A 26,565-nucleotide genomic window follows, 5' to 3' on the forward strand; every position below is an offset into this window, starting at 1 on the left:
CAAATCAAGCTCTTTTTTTTTGCTAGGAGGAAAGCAGCACTAGAATAAGCTTGTGTTTGGGTTTAAATATTATGATGTGGGGCTTCAATATCAAATTACTTGTAATCGTGGAAGCCTAAAGCATGCCATAGGTGACTTGATTTTCTTTCTTTCCACCATGTGTGCGAGAAAAGGAAATTGCTTGAATCCCCATAAACCTATTCAGTGTTGTTGGAGGAATGCCCCCCGCAGTGCTATTGTGTTCTACCAGAGGAAGGGCATTGGGAGCCTTTTCGACCCACGGAACACAATGATTGCTATAGCCACTTGCAGTAAAGACATGTAGAAAAATCAGACAGGATGGTTGTACCCAAGTCAATCAATGGATTAACTTCGGTAGAATCAGCCTGCCCATACATGGATCGAAATTCGGGCAGGCTCTGCTGAACCAGACTAATTTAGATCCATGTATGGTTGGCTTACAGTGTGTGGAAGCTGCCAGCCCAACATTCAGAGCTTGTTGGGGGGGGGGGGGGGTGCTAAAACCACATGGTTGAGATACGTTTTTACAGCCTCCCTCCCCTTTAAAGTGGTTGTAAATCCTCACATGAAACAAATCATCCTACATTGGTTTTACTTATTTATCTGCGGTCTTCTCCTCCCTACACCCTTTTTTGGAAACCGATCCGCCGTTACTCCAGTGAGCAGGAGAGGACACCCCCCTCCCGCCGCCTTCCCCGGCTCTGCTCGTGTCTCCCGTCCCACCCGGAGACCCGAGCAACCCGAGTCCTAATCAAAGCTGGATTCGGTTTTGATTGGGTCTCTGATGTAGTAACCCGGAAGTGGCGTGATGACGTCACGTCCGGGTTACTCGGCGGCTAAAGGCGCCAAATTTAAAAAAGTGTCAGTATTCAGAAATACAAATTTCAGCATTTTGAATACAATAAAGTGCAGTGAAGGGGTCTGGGGTCTTTTAGACCCCCGATCCCTCCATAAAGAGTACCTGTCACTGCGTATTACTGTCACAAGCGATGTTTACACTGCTTGTGACAGCAATAAAAGTGATCAGATTTTTATTTTTTTTTAAAAACGAAATAAATGAAATAGGTAAAAAAAAAATTAAAAGCGTCGCCTATGGAGATTTTTATTGACCGTAGTTTGTCGCCATTCCACGGTTGTGCGCAATTTTAAACTGTATCATGTTAGGTATCTATTTACTTGGCGTCATCTTTCACAATATACAAAAAAAATGGGCTAACTTTACTGTTTGGTTTTTTAAAATGCAGTGAAATGTATTTTTTTCCCAAAAAATTGCATTTGAAAGACCGCTGCGCAAATACCGCAAGACAAAAAATATTGTAACGACCGCCATTTAGTTCTACAGAGTCTTTGCTAAAAAAAATATATAATGTTTGGGAGTTCTAAGTAATTTTCTAGCTAAAAATACAGATTTTAACTTGTAAACAACGTGTCAGAAATGGGCTCGGTCCAGAAGTGGTTAAATCAAGACATGCTTGGTATTTATTTACTCGGTGTGACATCTTTTTATATTTTACACAAAAAAAAATGGGCGGATCTCCTAAGTGACAGGCAGGGTCAGATTGCAGGGTTCAGCATAGCTGAACCTGCGATCTGTCCCTGTGTCACATAGTCACCTCCCCCACACATGTCAGTAAGCACCAGGCATACATTAACCCCTCCCTCTCCAATAAAATTAAGCCCTTCCCTGCCAGTGTCATTTTTACAGTAACAGTGCAAATGTATAGCACTGATTACTGCAGTAATGTCACTGGTAACCCCAAAAGTGTCAAAAATGTCAGTCAAGGGTCCGATCTGTCCGCCGCAATGTCGCAGTCCCGCAAAAAAAATTGCAGATCGCCGCCATTACTCGTTAAAAAAAACCCACCAAAAACGACAGAAATCTTTCCCTTAGTTAGTAAACGCAATAACTTTTGCGCAAACCAATCAAAATACGCTTATTGCGATTTTTTTTACCAAAAATATGTAGCAGAAAACAAATTACCCTAAAATGATAAAAAATTTTGATTTTTACATTTTTTTGGGGGGGGGGGGGGGAATTTCATATAAAAAATGTGTAAAATATTGTTATTTTTTCAAAATTGTCGCTCTTTTTTTGTTTATAGCGCAAAAAGTAAAAATCGCACAGGTGATCAAATACCACCAAAAGAGATCTCTATTTGTGGGAAAAAAAGGAAGTAAATTTAGTTTGGGTATGGCGTTGCATGACCGCGCAATTGTCAGTTAAAGTCGCACAGTGCCGAATCGCAAAAAGTGGCCTGGACGTAAGACAGCAAAATCCTCCGGTGGTAAAGTGGTTAAGCTGCAAAGGTAGGCAACTGGGGTCTTCACATGGGGCTGTTGCAGAAATTATCCCTCTGATGCATTGGCGGGCAGTATCCCAATCAAACATACCCTATTCAACCAAATGGGGATGCATATCAACCCTATGCAATGCACATGGATGTGGCACGTGGGTAGAATTTATTGGGTTAAAACATCATAATGCCTCCACATTGCCTCCCTAACACCTCTAAAAAGTGACATCAGCAGTTTCTCCTCATTCCATCTCTGGTGTTTCCATTTCTTCTCTGTCTTCTCCTGGGATCTGGAGTCTCCAGCTGCCTTGATTGGCTGGACTGAGATGATGTAAGTCCCATGCATGTGCACCAGAGTTCTTTCAGCCCAGCGCCTAGCACTTACTGCTGGCATCAGTTAGGTGCTGGGATTGTGTACTGAGCCGCCCATGCATGCCATTTAGTGTACAAATGTTAAAAGTGCAAGCTTAATTTCGTGGCAGACGAGACATACTGTATTTCTTCTACTCTAAATATCTATCTGTTAGTGTTTTTTTTTTTTTTTTTTTTCCACACTTTTGGTTTATTTCTGCTTTATATCTAAAGCTGGGCTTATTTTAATGGACTTTGGGTTTAGCATGCATGATACTCTTTATACTCTATATGCTGTTTATGCTCTAATAGTTTTTATAAAAGGCAGTTGCAATTCCTGATCGCTGATTCCTCACCCCATACAGTGTGTGCTTTGAGTATTCCTGCAAAGAGCGGATTGAGAATTCTTTGCTTGTAGGCATGTTACAGGATGTTTTCTCATCCATGATTACACTCCTCTGTGTCTGTTGACATGGCTCCGGTGAAAAGCAGATTTGATCCACTGCGAGGCTCCCTTCGTATGCTTTGATACCGCTTAGTCTGGTGTTAAATTATTCAGAAATAATTATGGAACATGGTGTAGGTTATATGTTTTGATACAGCTCTGGGTATGGAATATAATTTCCACTTATCAGACTAACAGAATGACATTAGCGTAGCTTCATGTGTGTGAAATTGATTTGCCACTGAAAAATAGTGTGGTCAAATACCTACTGTTGTTCCCAAGTTAATAAGGTTTCTCATTAGTTTTGGTTGACGTGACCATGTTTAAAGGTACAGATGGAAAATATTGAATGGTATGAAATTACAGGGCGCATCTGGGTTCATTCAGACTTGTCATGTAACAGCAAATAATAAAGAAAAAGAAAAATCTGAATATTGCAAAAAAGGCTTTGATTAGGGAGAAACTGGCTAAATAAACAATAAACTCAGGGGTTATATGAAATGATGGGCACCCCTATTAAAAGAATCACAGGCTCTTTTCTCTAAACTACGTCTTAATTGCGTATCTAAACCCAAAAACAAACATAACATATTGCAGCTTAGTTTTCTTTTTTTATGCTGTATTTTCACATAGTGATCCTGCTAGTAGTATACTTTGTGTCTTGGGGTGACAGCACTCACCCATGGTACTTTATCTATGGAGGGAGCCATGGTTGTCACTCTAGGACATGACCACACAAACACCCTCCCTACTTCTCTATAACATAGAGGGAAGATATTTTGTAGTCTTTAGAGATTACTGGGAACCATTTTAACTGATAATCCTTCCAGAAATCTTGTAAATACACTTAACAGATATTTATTTTTTGCACTTATAAAACAGATGGAACAAGATCCTGCTATTTTCACCCCCCAAATGCAAAAATGCCTTGGTGCACCTTGAAAGAAATGAAGGGAAAAAATATGCTTTAGACAATGACTTTCAATTGCCTTGCCTAGGGGACTCTGTCTCACCTAGTGGGGCTAGTGAAATCACTCCACCTCACCATGGGGCCTTCTGACCAGTGACATCACTCCACCTCACCATGAGGTCTTCGGACCAGTGACATCACTCCACCTCACCATGGGGTCTTGGGACCAGTGACGTCACTCCACCTCACCATGGGGTCTTGGGACCAGTGACCTCACTCTACCTCATTTTGGGGCCTTGGGAGCAGTGACATCACTCCACCTCACCATGGGGCCTTGGGAACAGTGACATCACTCAACCTCACCATGGGGTCTTGGGACCAGTGACATCACTCCACCTCATTATGGGGCCTTGGGACCAGTGACATCACCCCACCTCACCATGGGGTCTTGGGACCAGTGACATCACTCCACCTCATTATGGGGCCTTGGGACCAGTGACATCACTCCACCTCACCATGGGGCCTTGGGTCTAGTGACGTAACTCTGCCTTACTATGGGTTCCTGGGGCTGGTGAGATCACTCCTCATCACCCTAATGGTCTTGGAGCTGGTGACATCACTCAGCCTCACCATGGGGTATTAGGGCTGGTGACATCACAGTGCCCCATCATGGGGTCCTTGGGCCATTGACATCACTCCTCCTCACCCTGTCGTCTTGGGGCTGGTGACATCACTCTGCCTCACTATGGGATCCTGGGTTAGCTGAGGAATCCCAATCCCCTGAATGGGCTCTTGTCACCACACAGTACTTCTGGTCCTGCATCCTGCTTATAATGTAACAATATATAAGTGGAATACCAGATTCACTTTCGTAGTTGTAAATATTAGTCAGCAAAATGAGTAAGGATCACTTCTGATCTTCATTCTTGTTGCTGAGTCTGTCAACATTTTAGCATATTAACATATGTTATCTTCCTGCATCCCTATGTATTTAGGGAGATGGAAATGAATATGCTATATGCACTTTATTAGGCATATTGTATGTTACATGTTCATAATGTAGTGTTGCAGCCTTACAATAAAAGAAAGTAGTAAAAATAAACACGCATAAAAAACATAATGTAGCAATGAAATGTAATAAGCAAAAGTAATAACTATACATATAGAAATAGAAACAAACATGAAAATCAAAAAGGAACTCTAAGCAGTATGTTAAAAACACACCTAACCCCAAAAACAGTACTCTAAGATGTGCAAAAAAATATAGAACCATTCTTGATTTTTCCAGCAGACCTCCTGTGGTTTCCTCTGGCCACTTGGGGTTTCAGATAATACCAAGGAAAAGAAGGGATCAAGCAGCCTGCCTGTTTTACTGTCTTGTGACATATAGACGGCTGTTCAGACTACAAACTCCAACAGTCTTTGCTGTGATCCTGAGCAGTAGGTGTGCTTTTCATAAATGTGGTCAGTCATGTGATGCAGGCATGGACTTGGCAGATGCTGAGTTTTTGCTGACCCACCAATCGCCATTCACATCATGATATCAGGCAGTGTAAGTCAATGTCTATTGAACTGGACAGATGGGTGATCCCAGAAGAGTTATTTCTTTTGCTATGCTTTACTTGTGTCATAAGTTAGCCATGAGAAACCACAAAGCAAATAAAAGGGCTAGAAATATATATATATATATATATATATATATATATATATATATATATATATATATATATATATATTCTATATTTGAATACAGAAAGCATTAGAACTTGAACCAGAACTTTTAATTCATATGTAGATAAAATGTGATCTGTATATGACATCTCACTTAGAGAATCCTTACAAGTTATTTTATTTATTTATTTATTTTTTATAAAATGCAGTCCTAATATGCTTTTAGTTAACCCTTAAGCTGCTGTTTTTCCTTCCCTTTTTTTTCTCCTTGCTATTATTTTGCTGCTGTTTTTTTATTGCTGTTTTTATTTATCATTCCTATTTATTTATCTTTTTGTGTTTCATTTATTTTGTTTGTTACTTTTTCTAGTTTTGCATATCAAAAAAAACAAAAATGGAAAAAACAAATGCCCTTTTTAACATTTGCAGTGGTTTGTACCAGAAACACCATTTTCTAGTGTCTTTTTAAATTGGACAATTCATAGATTAAAATGAATACTTTTTTATTTTTAGTAAAACTACTTAAAAATAACTGATTAAAACAGAAAAAAAAAATATTTATTTTTTTTGTTCATAGATTCCATAGAAAATAAAATCATTTTTGCATAACAATATTGGCAAAAGAAAGCTTAGATTAAAAAAAAATGTATATTTATTATGTTGTTATTTTAAGTAATGACAAAAGTTTTTGCCAAAAAAATAGGCTGATAGTGAGAATGTAAAAATCACTTTGGTCTATAAAGTGTAAACAGGTACGAGAGAGCTAAAGTGGTTACAATTAATTCTCACTTACACAGTAGATAGACTAGAATGTCTCAACTGGGATGCCTGCTCCCTTCTTCTGAAGGTTGGGTGCAAGGAGAAGATGAAAAAGGTGTTCTTTAAACATTTGCACCTACTTTTTTTTCACACTAATCTAGGTATATAGATTAACTGTCTGTGGTACTACTGTGTCTCCATGACAACATGATTTCAAGGTGGTAATACAACACAGCCTTGAATCACTTGTATACGACATTGCTTTGGACCCTGAAGTATGGCGCCACTTTTGCTTTGGTAAGATGGAGAAAGAGTAGCCAGGGCTGATTGTGTGTTTTGAGCTCTCCCTCTCCTCTTTTTGCCTCCTTCAGACCTTTTGACAACACCACCGCACAGGAGGCGTATTAAGAATAATAATAATTATATGTATTGATAATGAAGTTGAGCATTGTCCATGTCTATTGGAGAATAGGCACTGTTGTAACTATGGACTCTGCATCACATTGAATAGACTGGAACAAAGGCACAGCATTGTGCTGCATTGAGAAGAATATGTGCTTTGCATTGTACTTTGTGTTCTGGAACATGGCTTCTTTAAGTGCTGTGCATAATTAGAATCTTGAATACATGTAAAAAGGATGGTGGAAGACAGGGACGGGGACAAGTTGTATTTTCAAGGCCACTTTATAAGTCAACCTGAGTAGCAGTCATTACACTCGAGATGATCAGAATGATTGTGGAAATAATATTTCCCATGTCGACTTAGGAAAAAATTTGGCAAAGTTTTAAATATTAGAATGTTTTGGCAAAAGTTTTTTTTTCTTAAATAGTTTATTTAGAGTAGTACAGTTAATTTCTATTAGGCTCTTTGTGTTGCAGTAACAAGCAGGGCAGCCATCAGAAATTTTGGGGCCCCTTACACAGATCCAACCTCCCATAGATCCCATAGATCCAACCTCCAACATTCCCCAAGCCCAACCTACTATGTCATCATCCTCCTCCAGTCGCATGTCCGCCTTCTCCTCCAGTCTAATTTCCGCCTTCATCCCATGTCCTCCTCCTCCTCCAGTCCCATCTTCTCCATCCCAGGAAAATAAAGGTGAACGGTTCTATTAAATGCCACCCCTCCTGTCCAAGAGTGAACAGCTGGGGCAGGGCCTACAGCTGTGTGTGAGGGCTAGTAAGGGGCAGGACCCCCCACATAGTGCCAGCCTGCAAGGGAACGGCGGAGCTTACAATTGAATGGTATTGAGAGGACAGGTTGCAACCCAACCCGGTTTGGGGCCCCTCGGGATGCCTGGGCCCCCTACATGTGTATGGGCTATACCCCCCTGATGGCGGCCCTGGTAACAAGCATATCTTAAAAAAATTTTTTTTTTACCTTTTTAGATGTTTAGGAGAAGGTGTCACGGTTGACTGCAAATATTTCTAAAAAAGTTCAGTTTGAGTTTGCCCCAAGGGAAAGCCTTGGGACTAAAGCTGGCCATACATGGATCGAAATTCGACCGGTTCTGCAGGGACCGGCCAAATTTAGATCCATGTATGGTCATTGGTTTAACAAGTCTATATACTGATTGACTTTCGTTCAATCGCCCTGTTGGATTTTAGCCGCTCGATCAGCGCTGCATTCTATTTTAACTTGTAAACACCGAGTGTGAAAAACAGGCCTGGGGCTTAAGTGGTTAATGTCCGATTGTCCACCACCATTACTAGTATAAAAAAAAAAAAAAATTCCAGTATATATCCTATAGATTTTAGATGCTATACGTTTTGTGAAAACCAATCAATGTACTCTTATTGGGATTTTGTTTACCAAAAATATATAGCAGAATACATATTAGCCTAAATTTATGAATACATCTGATTTTTTTCACATTTTTTTTTTTTATTGAATGGGTTTTACAGCAGAAAGTAAAAAATATTGTTTTAAAAAATATTGTAATTTTTTTAAAAATTGTTGGTCTTTTTTTGTTTATAGCGCAAAAAAATAAAAACCCAGTGGTGACCAAATACCCCCAAAAGAAAGCTCTAATTGTGGGGAAAAAATTACATTCATTTTGTTTGGGTACAACATTGCATGACCGCGCAATTGTCAGTTAAAGTAACGCAGGGCCATATCGCAATTAGGGGGTACATCTTCCAGAAGTCAAGTGGTTAATGGGAGCACAGAAAGCAATAAAAACTGACAGGGGTTCTAATCCCTGCCCCACTCTGTCCAAAATAAAAAAAAAAAAGTTTACTTTTAGTTATACTACTCTCATTAACTTAAAATAATGAAGACCAGCTTCCAAATCCTCAACCCTTTAGGACAGTGTTTAAATCTAGTTTACAACTGATATTAACCACCTGCCAGCACAGTATAGACAGGGTGACCTATGGCAAACACCGCTCCCCAGCCCCCTCATAAATGAGAAGAACTAGGTAGGGTTTTTTTCAGTACTGAAGTTTCTAGAAAAGATTGTTCAAAATTAGTTTCAATTTTTAAAATGGAAACACCCAACAAAAATAAAGTAGGGGTTATTCCAATTTGTCTTGAAAAGTGGAAATATAAGCACCAAAGGCCACTTTAACCGCTTCCGGCCCGTGCTATAGCCGAAGTACGGCTACAGCGCGGACTCGTCTTTAAACGGCCTCCCAGTAACAGGCTCCCTGCGCGCTCCCGTGAGCGTGCATCGGGGAAAATCTGTGTTGGCCATGTCCCTTGGACACAGCCAATCACAGATTGTGGTAAATGGCCAATCACAGCGGCCATTTACCACGTGATTGGACCGTGCAATGAGAGATGATCTCATATGTAAACATATGAGATCATCTCTCATCGCCAGCTCTCTTCCTCACACGGAGACTGCAGTGTGAGGAAGAGGAGAGCCGATCACCGGTAAGGGGACACAAAGGAATGTAATCAGGGCACTGATCACCAGTGCCCTGATTACAGAAGAGGGGAAAAAATGCCACAACTGCCCACAGTGCCTGCCATCAGTGCCCCCCATCAGTGCCCACAGTCAGTGCCCATAGTGCTGCCAGTCAGTGCCCATCAGTGCCTGCTCATCTAGGCACTGATGGTGCTGCCCATCAGTGCTGATCAGTGCCACCCGTCAGTATCCATTAGTGCCACCCATCAGTGTCACCTATCAGTGCCCATCAGTGCCACCTCTCAGTGCCCATCAGTGCTGCCCGTCAGTGCCGCCTCTCAGTGCCCAGCAGTGCTGCCTCTCAGTGCCCAGCAGTGCCACCTCTCAGTGCCCAGCAGTGCCACCTATCAGTGCTCATCAGTGCCGCCTATCAGTGCTCATCAGTGCGGCATATTAGTACCTCCTCATCCGTGCCACCTCATCAGTGCCCATAAGTGCCACCTCATCAGTGCCCATCAGTGCAGCCTATCAGTGCCCATTAGTGCCGACTCAAATTTTCTGTCTTTTTTCTTTTTTTTTGTAAGAAATAAAAAAGCCAGAGGTGATTAAATACCACCAAAAGAAAGCTCTATTTGTGTGAAAAAAAATGATAAAAATTTTATATGGGTACAGTGTAGCCTGACCGCGCAATTGTCATTCAAAGCGTGACAGCGCTGAAAGCTGAAAATTGGCCTGGGCAGGAAGGGGGTATAAGTGCCCAGTAGGCAAGTGGTTAATTTCACAATCCCCCCTAACTTCAATACATTTGAAGAAATAGAGAATTTTTAAAATGATATTAAGAGAAGATCAAACACTCCATTTCATTCATCTATATAAAAAAAATGAGGTTGGGGAAGATACAATGAAGACAGCATATGCACTGGTCACCATAACACCTATCCAGCCATTGTAGAACAGAATACCTCCAAGATGAGGTGCCAGTGATCTCGTTGGATTGATTCAATTTAGCATGATGGAGAGCCCATCATGCTGTCTGCTGTAGAGCTGAGTGACTTCTATAAGATCATTTGTAGTTCATCTTGGATATGTGCTGCTACTTGTGCTTCTGCAGTGCATTCCATAACCATGGTATCCACCAAGACCTTTATTTCTACAATGGATTTGCATTACTACCAGACAGCTGTAAACACTTCTCATTGAAATCACTTGTCCCGTCAGACGTCACTGATTGTTTACACTGTAGATATCGGAATCTTAGGTGTGGAACAGTAAACACTCTGGCAGATCGGATGGTACTTTGGCAGCCTTTGAAACTGCCGTGTATGTTGACAACTTAAGATCTATATACCTTCAGTAATAAAATATCACAGCAAAAATGTAATTTTTTATTACAGTGTCTTGTATATTTCAATGGCATAGTTACAGTCATATTTGGGTGTGTTGGCTTTCATTGCGTAAGCTAGAAGTCTCCATATGTCATTCCTGGATATTGTAAGACCTCTTATGGAGGAAAACTTTTGATGTGATAGGAGATTTCATTAATCTGCTCCTGCATGAGCTGTGCGGAGAAATAGGCACAATCACATGGTTTATGAGTTGACAGGAACCTGGAGTCAAAGCAGACATAACTGAACTCAAAGCTTAGGTCTGCTTTAGACAAATAGAGAGGAAGTGAGTTGTTGAAGTATTGGTAACAACTTTGGTTCCTGGTCACATGGCATAAACCTTATTTCTGGTAAAATAGCCTGCAGCAGCTAGGAATCAGAATCTTCATCACTTCATCACTCCTCTATGGCAATCCCTCCACTGGCTTCTGATTGCCCAACAAATTAAATTCAAAATAGTAACAACCACATACAAAGCAATCCATAACTGCTCTGGGCTACATAACCAATCGTGTCTTAAAATATCACCCAAACCATCCTCTCTGCTCCTCCCATGACCTCATGCTTTCTAGCGCCTTAGTCTCCCCCTCTCATGCTCTCCTCCAGGACTTCTCTAGAGTCTCTCCCATTCTCGGGAACTCTCTACCTCCATCTGACCGGCTATGTCCTACTGTGTCTACCTTCAGGAGATCCCTGAAAACGTATCTCCTCAGGGAAGCCTATCCCCCTTCCACATAACAACTGAATTTTTAATTGTTCCATCAGCTCATCTTTCGCAGTTATTACCTTTTTGTAAAACTTGCCCAACCCTATTAGATTGTAAGCACTTTTCTTAAAGAACTTACTTAGCAAGGGTGCTGACTGTACTGTCTAACATACGGTACATATATGATCTCTAGAGGCAACCGTTCAAATGCATATTAGAAATATAATATAAATATAATTTCTGAAATAATATCAATATAATATAAAAATAAGGTACAGCCAACATCTTAAAGAAATAAAATAAAATTTCACTCAGCCTGTCATCAGGAGGCAGGCTGCCTCTTAGGCCAGCCTTACACGGTTCGAATCTTGGCCGCTTCAACAGTAACCAGCCGAGATTCCAACCGTTAATGGGAAGGCTAAATGTACCAAGTTGATCAATCTATTAACTTAGGTACAACAAGCCTGTCAGACTCTTTTGCGATTATCGCTAGCCATGATCACGGTCTTCTGGCGGGGATTTCTTCTCCCGCCTGCCTCCTCGCCGGGAACAGACAATTACTCGGCAAGAGGGATTCCCCTGTCAGCACAGTCTGTGTTAATTGGGGAATTGTGTGAAATTCTTTGGGTTGCAGGAAAGAAATTTTCACTGTGTATGGTCTGCCTTAGGCCAGCCATAGATGGAGCAAATTTCTTTCCTGCGACTGCAGACAGTGTTTGATGGTGGAATTCCTCCCGCATAGCCATTGTATTCCCCGGCAGGGGGGAGCCATCCAGGGTCAGAGAACACAGTGATTATTGCTAGCCGCTATAACAAAAGTAAAATCCAGCAGGCTGGATGTACACAAGTTGATTGATCAATCAACTTGGGTATATATTCACCCTGTCCATACATGGTTTGAATCTTGGCCAGTCCCTGCTGAACCAGATGAGATTCGAACCGTCCTTTGCCAGCTTTACTGTTTTTTTACAGCTGGCTCCCTGATGACATTATTATTATTATTATTATTATACAGGATTTATATAGCGTCAACAGTTTGGGCAGTGCTTTACAATATGGGGGAAGACAATACAGTTACAATACAATTCAATACAGAAGGAATTAGAGGACCCGGCTCGCTAGAGGTAACAATCTAGAAGGGATGGTCAAGTGAAACAGAAGGCAATAACTGTGGGGAATGAGCTGATAGAGAAAATGGAAGTACGATTGTTAGGTGTGGGTAGGATAGGCTTCTCTGAAGAGTAAGGCTTTCAGGGATCGTCTAAAAGCTAATAGAGTAGGAGATAATCGGACAGATTGGGGTAAGGAGTTCCATAGGATTGGAGAGGCTCAGGAAAAGGGGGGATAGCCTATGTAGAGGTAAGCCAATGAGGAGGGAATTGCAGTCGAGGTGACCAGAGAGTGAACTAGGAGCTTTGTTGTGTCCTTGGTTAGAAAGGGGCGTATTTATGAGATGTTGCAGAGGTTGAGGCGGCAAGATTTGGACAGTGATTGGATGTGGGGCTTGAAGGAGAGTTCAGAGTCTAGGACTACACCTAGGACCTTGGCATGTGGGGATTGGGTGATAGTTGTGCCATCGATTTTGACAGAGAGATCAGGGGAAGGGGGCACATTGTGGAGGAAAAAGTATAAGTTCGGATTTGGATAGATTGAGTTTGAGGAAGTGGTGTGACATCCAGACTGATATATCTGCAAGTAAATTAGTGATATGTGAGGAAACTGAGGGAGTGAGCTGAGGGTTGGATAAATAGATTTGGTTATCATCAGCGTAGAGATGGTATTGGAAGCCATGGGAGGCTATCAGCTGACCCAGAGAGAAGGTATAGATTGAAAATAGGTCCAAGAACAGAACCTTAGGGGACCCCAACAGAGAAAGGAAGAGGAGAGGAGGAAGTAGAATTATAAGTAACGCTAAAGGTGCAGTTGGATAAATAAGCAGAGAACCTGTGAAGAGTACAGTCATGAAGACCAAAGGCATGGAGTTTTTTTGAGGAGGAGGGGGTGGTCAACCGTATCAAAGGCAGCAGAAAGGTCCAGCACCAGGAGTACAGAATAGTGTCCATTGGTTTTGGCCATCAGTTGATCGTTTGTTAGTTTTAGAAGAGCAGTTTCTGTGGAGTGTTGAGGCTGAAATCCAGACTGAAGGGGATCAAGAAGGCTATTCTCAGCAAGGTGGTCTCTCAGTCGGTTAAAGACCAGACAATCAAGGAGTTTGGATAAAAAGGAGAGCAAGGAGATAGGGCATAGGTTGTTAAGATTGATTGGGTCCAGTGAGGTCTTTTTAAGTATGGGGCTGACTAGTGCATGTTTTAAAGAGTTGGAGAAGATGCCAGAAAAGAGGGAGAGATTGACGATGTGGGTTAGAGAATGTAGAATAGAGCCAGAGGGTGAATGTAGCATTTGCGAGGGAACAGGAGCCAGAGGGCAGGTGATTAGCTGGACGTTAGCAAGTGGTTTAGCAACCTCATCTATTGTGGTGGGGTTGAATGAGGGAAGTAGTGATTGTACCTGTGGGAATGAAGTGTAAAGTGTGGAAGGTATCGGAACAGTAGAGATCTTCTCACGAATTGTATAAATTTTCTGTTTGAAGTGACTGGCGATCTCCTGGGCAGTGAGTGAGTTAGTGGAGGACGAAGTAGAGAATTGAAGGTAGAGAAGAGTTGCCGGGGATGGGATGATAAGTTGGTAATGAGAGAGAGTAGGTCTGCTTGGCAGTGTGGAGATTGGAAATGTATTTTTGGAGGGCAAATTTATATTAGTTGAAACCTTTCTGAGACCTAGTCTTACGCCAAAGGCGCTCAAGAGCACGGCTGTTCTTTTTCAGACTTTTAGTGTTATCTGTTTGCCAAGGTTAAAGGGGTCGGGCCTGATTTGATGTGTAGTGAGGGGGGCCAGTGTGTTCAGGGAGGCTAGAAGTGAAGTGTTGTAGACAGAAGTGGCTAGGTTGGTGCAGGACAGGGGTGCGATTTTGTCATAGAGGTGGTTGGTAGCAGAGTAGAGAAGAGATTGCGTCAATTTCTACGGGTAACTGTAAGGCAGTTGGAAGGAGAGAAGGTGGAGGAGAGGGAGAGAGTGAAACTAATAAGGTAGTGATCAGAGAGAGCGAAAGGATAGTTTGAGAGGTTGCATGGAGTGCATAGGTGGGAGAAAATAAGGTCAATGATATTGCCTTCAGAGTGAGTAGAAGCATGCATCCCTTGCTTCAGGTCAAAGGAGGAGGTTAGACTGAGACATTTGGAAGTGGCAGGAGTGTTAGTATATATAGGGATGTTGAAGTCACTGAGAATCATTGTGGGGATTTCAGAAGAGAGAAAGTAGGGTAGCCAGGCAGAGAAGTCATCAAGAAAGTTTGATACTGGTCCAGGGGGGAGGTAGATCACAGCTATCCTTAGAGAAACTGGAGAGAAAAGACGAATGCAGTGTGACTCAAATGAGGAGAGTGACAGAGGGAGGCGGGTGAAGTACCTGAAAGGTGCTATGTGGGGCTAGAAGGATCCCGACACCCCCTCCCTTGCGTCCACTGGGTCCGGGGGAGTGAATCCAGAGAAGACCACCTTGGGATAGGGAAGCAGAAGACGCAGTGTCGGATTCATGAAGCCAGGTTTTGGTAATGGCTAGTAGATTAAATGAGTTAGCAATAAAGAGTTAATGGAGAGAGTTGAGTATATTACAGCCAGAGCGGGCTTTCCAAAGGGCGCAAGAGAAAGGGAGTCTGGTCTTGGGAAGAAACTAGGAAGGAACTAGGAAACTTGGGAAGGAACTAAATTGTGTGGATTGCGCCTACAGCCAGAGGGTGCAGGGTAATGGGTGTGTTAAGTACAGGTAACTGATGGAGGCCCAGGGTTTGGGGATATATCTCCAGAGGTTAGGAGAAGCAGAAAGGTGATGGAGGTAATATAAGAGTGTGACATGCTGCACACATGTGTGTTATCAGGACGCTGACACAAGAACACAGCCAGCCTCCTGAAGAAGTCACAAGAAGAAGATACTGGTTTAGGACCTGATGCACTGCAGCATTGATGCTGATTTCTATAGAACTCTGCTGGTTTGCTGGGCTTGTGATCAGGTTTGCTGTGCTTAACCCAGCAAAAAAGGTAAAGGAGGGGATGGAATTGGGAGGGAAGTGAAGTTCCTTTTTAAACTGCAAAAAAAAAAAAAATAGTTTTTTGGGGTATAGATAATATGCTTTAATCCTTCTCTATTCTATCCTCAAAGTAAAGAAAAATACGTTTTGGCTGGAAACTTCTAGCAAAAAATATACATATCCCGAAAAAAAAGAGAAAGTAGCTAAGTGCTAGGCAAGGATCCGCTACATTTAGAACTCTGAAATTTGCTACATTTACAGCTGCTAAACAAAATAAACAGTAACAGTTTAGCAAGAAGCGTTCAGGAAAGATAAATTGTATGAAGGGAAATGACAAATGTTTACAGTTTAGGTTTGATTTTAAACAGGGCACGTATCTTCAGAATGCACTAACTGTTTTAACAGCTGTTTAATCCCCCCCCCCCTCTTTTTTTTCGTTTTTTAAAGGGCTTTGAGTCATGATGCAAGAATCTGGGACGGAGACAAAAAGTAACGACTCAGCCGCGCAGAACGGCGGAAGCGCCGGTAACCACTTATTGGAGTGCACGTTACGTGAGACGCGCTCTAACGGCGAGACGCCATCTCTGGACGTAGGTGCCGCAGACCTTGCACATCTTCAGCAACACCAGGTACTGTTTCCCTGCCCACCTCCAGTCCGAGATGCTGGAGAAAGCAGAACCGTCCATGCAATCGCATCGGAATGTGAAATTTAAACTTTATTATGTGTTCTGGCTTTCCGGGTCAAGCATTCATCACTGTGAAAGCCGAGATCAAAGTTAGCCAGGCTGCTCCAGAGAGCCAATGTGTGCTGTTTAGTACCAAAACGTAGCTTAGCTGACAAGTGGCGAAGCGAAGGGAGAAGGCCGCGCCGGCTACTGAGTAAATATTGTTTTCTGGCAGCATCTGGCATTTTGAAAAAAGATTGCAGGCGTGTTTAAGGGTGAACTCCAGACACATAAGAATTTAAAAATGCACAGTTTTAAGGATAGGTTCACCCTAGCCTGTGTGGCAAAATGCAGTGTTTTATGGCGCAGGCTAGTGCCACTGCAACTCCTGCCAAAACTTTTTCTTTTGAATAGAGTTACATCATTTGTTGGATTTTTTTGGCTCCTCTTTGGGGAAGTTTATCTTGACCTCCTGTTCTGGTGATTCAACAGGAAGTGAGAAAAATCTTCCCAGGGGTGACACAGACCAGAAAAAAACCCTCTTTATAAACTTTTCTCTATTTTGCCTAAAAATAATAGAAAATGAAATGTTTTGGCTGGTAATCCTCATTAGTGTATGCCTGTCATCCATATGTTGCTTAACTAATGTTCAGTTTATTAGAAACTAGTGTTGTCACTCAGGGCTGAGATGACTTGTCAGTAATATGGCTTCAGCTTCAAAAATTGCAGTTTCTCTTGCACATGAGCAACAGGCACACTTTATTTCAAGCGTTAAAGCCCAACTCTGGAAATTACTAGAATAAGTACTTTTGCAAGGGGCTTCCCTGCACTGTAAGGGTTAAATGTTTGTTAAAGTGGTTGTAAACCTCAGACATGAAATTTGAACAAAGCATATGCCTCTATAGTGCGTTTTTGTCCCAGTTAAAAACACTAATGCCTCGTACACACGCAACGATTGTTGGCCGTGAATTTTCGGCCAACGTCCGATCGGCCGATTTTCGGCTTGTTAGTATGATGCTTCCGACAACCGACTGCGACTTTTCGGCCGAACAAAATCTGGTGTGCAGGCTATAAAATTTTTGTTGGCCGTCACCAGAACGGCCGATTTTCCGTCAGTCAGTACAGATTTCGGCAGACAAAAATCAGATGAGCAAGACTGGGCATGCTCAGAGAAGAAAAAACACACGGAAAGTAAACCAGAACATGACATCACTTCTGAAGTTGGTTGTTGTTGGCCGAGAAAATTTGTGTGCAGTCTAGAGCACATTTCAACCAACACAACAACACTGGACAAAAGACGGCCGATCGGTCGGCCGATAATCATTGCGTGTGTACGAGGCTTAAGTGTCATTTCTGTCTGCTGCTTCATTACTGTTAGCATGAATCACTTCTGACAAGTTTTCCTGACACCAAGAGGAAAAAAAGGTGACCGGAGAAGGACTTCCAGCAGTCTGACAGCCTTTAGCCCTGTTTCTGTGTGCTGTGTGAAGGGGGTGTGTCTCTTCCCTCCAATCAGCTCTCAGAGATCTCCTCACTGAGCTCTGCAGTTTGTAACTTCAGCTCTGGGCCCCCCTTTTTCTGAACTCTTAGACAAGCTTATAAATTCAGCACTTTGGATGTAGAAAAGAGACGGTTGCAGATAAACAGGTACAACATATGTAGGCGGATTTGTTTAATCTGTGTGTATCAACTGAAAATAGTCCCTTCACTGGGTATACAGTATGTAAGGGTTTACAACCACTTTTAATCTAGGAGTTGAGGAATAGGGGAAAATACTTACCTTACTCCTTGCTCTGACATTCTGCTATGCTTGGGCTTGTGTCCGGTCCCTTGTGTCCTTACAAGCAAGCCAGGACTGTTCCTCCTCATTGTGTTAGATGATGTCATTATGCAACCATGGCTTGCAATGACTTATAAAGAAGGCTGCAGGGGGCCGATCACCCAGATGGGAGGGAGTATGTCAGAGCGAGTAGTAAGGTAGGTATGACAGCTCATTCCTCTATATCTAGAACTAAGGCACACTTAACCCCATGTAGTGTGTGTATGGTGGTGGGACACTTCAAGGGTTGTCTCCTTGTAATTGTTAGAGTAGTCCTTCAAGGTTCACTTGGATGTCTTGGGGGTTGGTAAAAGGTGGTTGAGCAGCAATTTTAGCAGCCCACACAAACAAAACAATGCAGCCACTTACGGTTTTACCTATGCGCAATGCTTTATTTTGCAGTCACAGAAAAAGTTAAATGGCATGTCACATGCGGCAGGCGCTACTGCTGCCAAATGTGACCCATTTAAGTGAATAGGGCCATGCCACAACAACCCTGCAACCATGTGCAATGCATGCGGTTGCAGTGCAGTGTGGTAGAACTTTCAGGGTTAAAACAGTTAGCACCTCCTCATCATTTGTCAAATGTCCTCTGAAAATGATCCACCGCAGATTGCTTTTCAGAGAAGCAGCTACACTATATTACCAAAAGTATTGGGACACCTGCCTTTATACGCACATGAACTTTAATGGCATCCCAGTCTTAGTCCGTAGGGTTCAATATTGAGTTGGCTCACCCTGTGCAGCTATAACAGCTTCATCTCTTCTGGGAAGGCTGTCCACAAGGTTTAGAAGTGTGTCTATGGGAATGTTTGACCAATCTTCCAGAAGTGCATTTGTGTATTGGACAGCCTTCCCAGAAGAATTGAAACTGTTATAGCTGTAAAGGGTGGGCCAACTCAGTATTGAACCTTACGGACTAAGAATGAGATGCCATTAAAGTTCATGTACGTTTAAAGGCAGGCGTCCCAATACTGTTGGTAATATAGTGTACATCAACCCTTACGCGAACGAGCCCTTAAAAAGTCTTTTTTTTTTTTATCTCAGGGACCCCTGCTATAAATTTCAAAATCTAATAGTCTGAATAAAACCGCTGTTAATGGGAGTGGCAGGAGGATGGAGCTGGGAACACATGTGCAGGCAGGAGGGTGGAGCTGGGAACACATGTGCAGGCAGGAGGGTGGAGCTGGGAACACATGTGCAGGCAGGAGGGTGGAGCTGGGAACACATGTGCAGGCAGGAGGGTGGAGCTGGGAACACATGTGCAGGCAGGAGGGTGGAGCTGGGAACACATGTGCAGGCAGGAGGGTGGAGCTGGGAACACATGTGCAGAGATTTTAAGGCCCAGAGGCCTCAAGAAATATTAGAAGCTGGTGGGTGAAAGCTAATATATTAGTTTTAAAGAGACTGACCCTTTTTTTCCCCCTTCCAAAAAAGATCTTATTTACAAAAAAAGTTAGTCTATAATAATATTCAGAAATGGTATGAAATAAAACTAATCCTGGCTATACAAAGTATGCACATCTTTGCTGGGTGGACAGATAAAGAATGTCGCTTTCATTGCTTTGTCTTCCTCGTATCTTTGTATAGAAAATAATAGTAGTTTTTCCAAGGTCATAGCGAACTGGTACACTCTGCTTATTGGCAGGCGTCTACCTCTGTCTCCTGTTTGTATTTATGTAATCATACTAATAACTTGGTGTTGTGCATTAGTCTTTGTTGACAAAGTGACACAATTTTCAAGACAAACTCACATGGCAAGGAGCTGGACTGCAGATGACAGCAATAGTACTGGAATAAAATGAAAGGTGTCTTCAGGCAAGCAGCTGAATATAATATAGCTGAAATGTGTACACAGAATGACATGAGTGTTCTATTTACTTGGAGTTCTTTACCGTCTTAACACTGCATAATGGTGGGTTGGTGGACTCAATTTTATGGAACGCTGTTTACAAACAATGCTGCAGAGAACACACTGGTGGCCAATGCAACCTTTGAATGCCTCTGATTGAGCTGTCATTAGACAGGAAAAATGCACAAAGCCAATCAGAGTGGCTCTGTGCCTTGTGATCACTGTGGTGGCTAATCACAGTAATTACAAATGCAAACAAATATATGAAAACACAGCCCACCCTTTCAGCCTCTGCTGCTGATCACCAAACTTTTGTAAGTAATGCCTCGTACACACGCAACGATTGTTGGCCGACCGATCGGCCGACTTTTGTCCAGTGTTGTTGTGTTGGTTGAAATGTGCTCTAGACTGCACACGAATTTTATCGGCCAACAAAAACCAACTTCAGAAGTGATGTCATGTGCTGGTTAACTTTCCGTGTGTTTTTTCTTCTCTGAGCATGCCCAGTCTTGCTCATCTGATTTTTGTCTGCCGAAATCTGTACTGACTGACGGAAAATCGGCCGTTCTGTTGACGGCCAACAAAAATTTTATAGCATGCACACCAGATTTTGTTCGGCCGAAAAGTCGCAGTCGGTTGTCGGAAGCATCATACTAACAAGCTGATAATCGGCCGATCGGATTTTGGCCGAAAATTCACGGCCAACAATCGTTGTGTGTGTACGAGGCTTAACACTATTTTCCTCTTACCACCAATAAAAGGGGAGCACACTAACCCCAAAGTATGCTGGGTGTATTACAATACTCAGTGTGAGTATACACCAAATAAATAGCTTGCTAAACATAAAAATGTAAAATTAATTGTTTAAAGCAAATCACAAAAAATCTATATATAAACCTTTGTGACTCAGTGGTAAAGTGACCTCTGCAAAAAACTTTCACTAGAGACCATTAATAGTGACTCAGTGCAAATGTGACATGTGCTTGCACACTATATAATGACAGTCCTAAAAATTTATATTGCATGGAAATCAGAAAAAAGGTCCTTTCACAAAATGCAGATGTCTTCACTCGTGCTCCCCCTTATGTGCCACACTCACCAGAAAGTTCTCCCCACCTAGAGGGTGTCCAGCGTTCATAGCACCAGTGGCTGTATGTAATGTCCTTTTTGCAATGGGTGGCTGACACTATATTCTTATTCTCCAGTTACCCCCTGCGGTCTCATACATATGTGGGAAATGAAACATCCATAACATAATTCTGTAGTTTAAATTTTAATAAGCTAGTAGTGCATTAACATGTGATCAGTAAAAACAGAGAATCAGTAAATCCGGAACGCCGATGCGCTCCACGGAATCCGAAACTGGAAGTGATGCAATGGCGCTGTGGCTCCTATCTGTATATACAGGTATATATACACTGCTCAGAGGAATTTAAGGAACACTTTGAAAACACATCAGATCTTAATGGGGAAAAATATCATGCTGGATATCTATACTGGTATGGACTGAGTAATGTGTTAGGAACAAAAGGATGCCACATCATTTGATGGAAATTACAATTATCAACCTTACAGAGGGCTGAATTCAAAGACACCCCGAAAAAAATGATGCAGCAGGCTAGTCCATTTTACTGAAATCACATTGCAGCAACTCAAAATGGTACTCAGTATTTTATATGGCCCCCACGTGCTTGTATGCATGCCTGACAACTTTGGGGCATGCTACTAATGAGACACGGATGGTGTCCTTGGGTATTTCCTCCCAGATCTGGACCAGGTGCAACCTGGCAGTGTTGGAGGGACTGAAACATAATGTCTCAGAGGTGTTCTATTGTATTGAGCGTGGGGGGCCATTCAATGGTATCAATTCCTTCATTCTCAAGGGACTGGCTTCATACTTTTGCCACAAAAGGCTGGGCATTGTCATGCGCCAGGAGGAACCCAGGACCCACTGCACCTGCGTAGGGTCTGAGAATGGGTCCAAGGATTTCATCACAATATCTAATGGCAGTCAGGGTGCCATTGTCCAGCCTGTAGAGGTCTGTGTGTCCCGCCATGGATTTGCCTCCCCAGACCATCACTAACCCACCACCAAACCGGTCATGCTGAACAATGTTACAGGCAGCATAACGTTCTCCACGGCTTCTCTAGACCCTTTCACGTCTGTCACATGTGCTCAGGGTGAACCTGTTCTCATCTGTGAAAAGCACAGGGCGCCAGTGGCGGACCTGCCAATTCTGGTGTTCAATGGAAAATGCCAATCGAGCTCCATGGTGCTGGGCAGGGAGCACAAGACCCAGTAGAGGACATTGAACCCTCAGGCCACCCTCATGAAGTCTGTTTCTGATTGTTTGGTCAGAGACATTCACACCAGTGGCCTGCTGTAGGTCATTTTGTAGAGCTCTAGCACTGCTCATCCTGTTCCTCCTTGCACAAAGAAGTAGATACCTGCTGATAGGTTAAGGACTTTCTACTGCCCTGTCCAGCTCTCCTAGAATAACTGCCTGTCTCCCGAATCTCCCCCCATGCTCTTGACAATGGTACATATTGATGTGCCATCCTAGAGGAGTTGGAATGCCTGTGCAACCTCTATAGGGTCCAGGTATCGCCTCATGCTACCAGTAGTGACACTGACCCTAGCCAAATGCAAAACTAGTGAAAACAGTCAAAAAAGATGAGTAGGGAGAAAAAAAAATGTCAGTGGCCTCCGCCTATAAAACCATTCCTGTTTTGGAGGTCATCTCATTGTTACCCCTCTAGTGCACCTGTTGTTAATTTCATTAACACCAAAGCAGCTGAAACTGATTAACAACCCCCTCAGCTACTTAACTGATCAGATCAATATCCCAGGAGTTTAATTGACTTGATGCTATACTCATTAAAAAGTGTTCCTTTAATTTTCTTAAGCTGTGTGTATATGTGTGTGTGTGTGTGTGTGTATATACACACACACACACACACACACACTCAGCCTGCGTTAAAGCTAGAGCTGACTGCAGAGCTTTGCGGATTGGGGAGCTCTAGCTCTGGCCTAGCAGTAGGCATGTTGGACCTCTGCAGAGAGACCACTGCTTCCATATAGAAAACAAGAGTCTTTTTGTGCAGTATGCAGCTTGCAGGTGACAGACTTCTGTCCCCAGGTTGTGGCTGCTTTCTAAACAAAATGAACTGTAAGACTTTGCACACTTTTTTTTGTTTTGATGCACCTAAAGCATATTGGCTGGTTTAAACTGAAAATTCAGTTACATAGCTACATAGCCTTTTTTTCTACACTCCTTTAGATATATTTTCATTTTTTAAATATATGCATTTCCCAGTGTCTTTCCTACAGGTCAACGTGTAATTTTTTATTTTTTTTTCTTGATAGCCCATTAAGGTGCCTGTGCGCGCCTGTCAACGGTTTAGCGTCCAATGGGCTAATTCCATCATTTCCATCTTGCAGGTTCCTACTTGAAGTGAGAGAATCACAGTCATGTTGAAGTCATTAATGCAGCCGTCACACAAACCCATGGATAAAATTTCAATAACTGCAGGCCACAGTTGAGTAAACAGTTACACTGAAACTTAATTCCTGTTGACTTTTCCCTCGTTCTTCGCCAGGGGCACATTCTCAATCTGTGGTGCTAAGACAACAGGGGCTGCTGCTTTGATTAATGTAGGACAGTAGAATTAGTACACAGGGGATATGTCAGCCATGCGTGAAGAAACAAAACAAATAAAGCTTTTTATTGTCTCTTCCAATTAAAGTGCACCAGTAACTTGCAATGGCAACCATTTTGTGGTTTTGTCAGGGGCTAGCATCATGGCATTGAGACAAAGTATTTAGGCTTTGTCTACACAGGCCGTAGAATAGAACTTTTGGTTCTCCTTGGTAAGCACAGCCTGACACCATGGCTAGAAAGACCACATGGAGGTGAACCTAGGTGATCAGATGCAGTCACATGGGAGGAGGTTACATGCTCCCCCATACCTAGAAGTACTCTTTGCAAAGGCACTGTCACTTTGCCCTGAATGGACAAGGTGGTGAACAAGATGATGTGTATTAGCAAGCATTTTGAAACAACATGGTTAAAGACATATTTCACCTTTTACGAAAAATTTAAGAAATGCACCCACATTGATGGAAAAAATGTGTATTTCTGATTTCTTTTGCATTTGAGCCTGCAAAGCCTTGTACTGCGATCAGTGGCTAGAGGATGCAATGCACAGACTCTTTCTCAAACCTCAGGTCTATATAGTGATACAATCTTTCAGTTATGGGGTTGGAGAAAGTATTAATGGACTACGGATGACTTGACATCACCACACCACACCACTGAGAACTACAAGTCCCTTTGCCCTGGTGGCAGATGGTATTTGTAGTCTATCCATTCATAGATCTCTTTAAATAGATGACATGGTTGTACGGGCAGAATTACTAAAGAGGCCTATATGACAGATGCAGTGGCTGAGCAGAAAGTTCAGTAATGCTAAGCCTAATAATTAAGCTACACTAAGGACAACTCAGCTTCAATGCTGCCCTTAACCGTGAATCTGTAAATGCCACCTGAGGCATCCACCTCCATTTGCCTTGTGGGTGGCACAGCCCTGACTAGATCTATGTAGAAGCAGCCTTGTCACCCTAGGACAGGAAGTGTCTAAGGCCAGTTTCACATTTCTGCTCTGCGGTTTGGCCGGTGTACTCATGTTTCGTGCAGCTAACTTGTGGTTACCCATAGACTTTCTATTAGAACGCGTGGTCTTGGTGTGCTTTCAAAAAATGCACCAAAAGCGCAATCAAATATAAAGTCTGTAGGAAAACCGCTGATTAACTGCATGAAAACTGTGGGTACACCTGTGCTGCGGCCCAACCGCAGTGTTACCGTGTGAAACCAGCCTTAAGATGACCCCCTCTTTTATGCCCTCCCCTTCCTCTAATCATAGAGGTTGTACTATAGCTTCTCATCAATCTATGAATGCTGGACAGGTGGATGATTAAAAGTTTCTTTCATAGAAGCTATAGTTCATCTTCTATGAATGGAGAAGTTGGGGGGGAAAGGACAAGCATAATTGGCACTCTGGAGTAGTGCGTATGACAGGCCCAGTGCTCACGGCACCAGAAGATTATGACCAGCACACGGGACACTTCAGATTAGATGTTAGTAACGTTCCTTGCTCTATTGTTTAGAAGCACTTTTTTCTAAGCTTAAAGCGGAGTTCCACCCTGGGAAAGTTTTTTTAAAATAAAAATACCCCGGAACAGTCAGGGCTAGTGCATTCCACAATGGATAGCCTCTGATCTGTCCCGGGTTGCACTTACCTTTTAGAAGAAATACCTTGAAAAAGTATTGTCCAGCGCTGCCATCTCAGGTGTGGGCAGCTTGAAGCCAGCGCGATCCTCTTCTGTGTCCTCTTCCGTCTTCTTCGGTCCCACAATGCACTGCACCGGCCCCGCCGTCACTTCTGGTGCCGCAGCGTCATCCCTGCACAGCTTCTGGGCATGCCCAGAAGCAGTTTAGCAAGGTATGACGGCGCCTGCACCGGAACTGACGTCGGGGCCGGTGCAGGCGCATTGATTCCTGGGCGCGATGACGGTCAGCTCCCAGGAATCATTGCAAGCCAGGAAGTGACGACTCGCCGTGGCCGCCGAGGGGAGGAAGAGGAAGTAAGGTAAGTATATTTTCTTCTAAACAAGGTAAGTAAAAAAAAATTGCGATTATCCATTTGTTTTTCAGGTGACCCGGAGCAAGAAGATGGAGGTAAGTATAATTTTAGGGTGGAACTCCGCTTTAAGCCTTAAGGGCTGTTGTGATGCGTTGCAGTACGGGAAAATGCAGCATGGTCGCATTTTTCTGCAGTGCACTGGGAGGCACCACATGTCACTGCACAACAGTGCAACACAGCTGGCTGCTGTGCAGTGACATGAATGAAGTGCCAATTTGCGGTTGATTTACTAAAACTGGAGAGTGCAAAATCTGGTGCAGCTCTGCATAGAAGCCAATCAGCTTCCATTTTTTTTTTGCCAAAGCATAATTGAACAAGCTGAAGTTAGAGGCTGATTGGCTACCATGCACAGCTGCACCAGATTGTGCACTCTCCTATTTAAAAAAAAGCTAAAAAGCTGTGCGATGCTTTGAAGCGGGTATCACATCGCTCCCTATCGGAGCTGACTGTTACCCTAGCCTGCATGGTAAGATGCGTTTTTATCATGCAAGCTGATGTGAACCTAGCCTAACAAACCAAAAGGGAACAAATAAGAGAAGTTCAATATTCATATTTACATTCACCTTAAACACAGCCTAGTTTCCTGCATCTGTCCACTGCGGTAACCCTTAGCAACCAACTAAAAATGCGTCGTCAGCACTGTAAATACACTAAGCCGACATTGATTACTTATTATGAACACACTGAGGAAAAAAAACAACATTTTGAAAGCTGTTTGTTGGGATTGGCTGCAAAAGTTGAAATCTTGAAACTTTTCAGACATGATTTATTGAGATAAAAATGATATATTTTTCTTTTTAATTATTATTCTCGCCGCCCACACATAAGCTGTTTGCAGTTCATCTAAACACTTGACATGCTTGCATCTGAGATGAGCTTGTTTTCCCAGTCTATCAAAATAACAAATATTGTTTGCCTCTCCATTTGCTCAACAATCTTTTTAAGGTGAAGTACTCATTTCAATTTTTCCGGCATTTGTCTGATAAATTTGGAAGTCAGCATTTGTTTGAAAGGTGGTGCTGAAATTCAGTTTTGTGTTTTGATAGCG

The 26,565-nt window shown here is 42.7% G+C and overlaps 1 protein-coding gene across 1 annotated transcript in view; it reads left to right on the forward strand.

Annotated features, from left to right (window-relative positions):
• Positions 1–26,565, forward strand: part of FOXP1 (forkhead box P1) — a 1,279,200-nt gene that overhangs the window by 797,961 nt on the left and 454,674 nt on the right. The window contains exon 6 of the mRNA XM_082265551.1: positions 15,926–16,107. Coding sequence (XP_082121677.1) covers positions 15,937–16,107 — 171 coding nt within the window. The 5' untranslated portion in view covers positions 15,926–15,936. The remainder of the gene's footprint in view (positions 1–15,925; positions 16,108–26,565) is intronic.

The sequence above is a fragment of the Pelophylax lessonae genome (assembly GCF_965119305.1).
Source record: "Pelophylax lessonae genome assembly, chromosome: 8".
NCBI classification, from domain to species: Eukaryota; Metazoa; Chordata; class Amphibia; order Anura; family Ranidae; genus Pelophylax; species Pelophylax lessonae.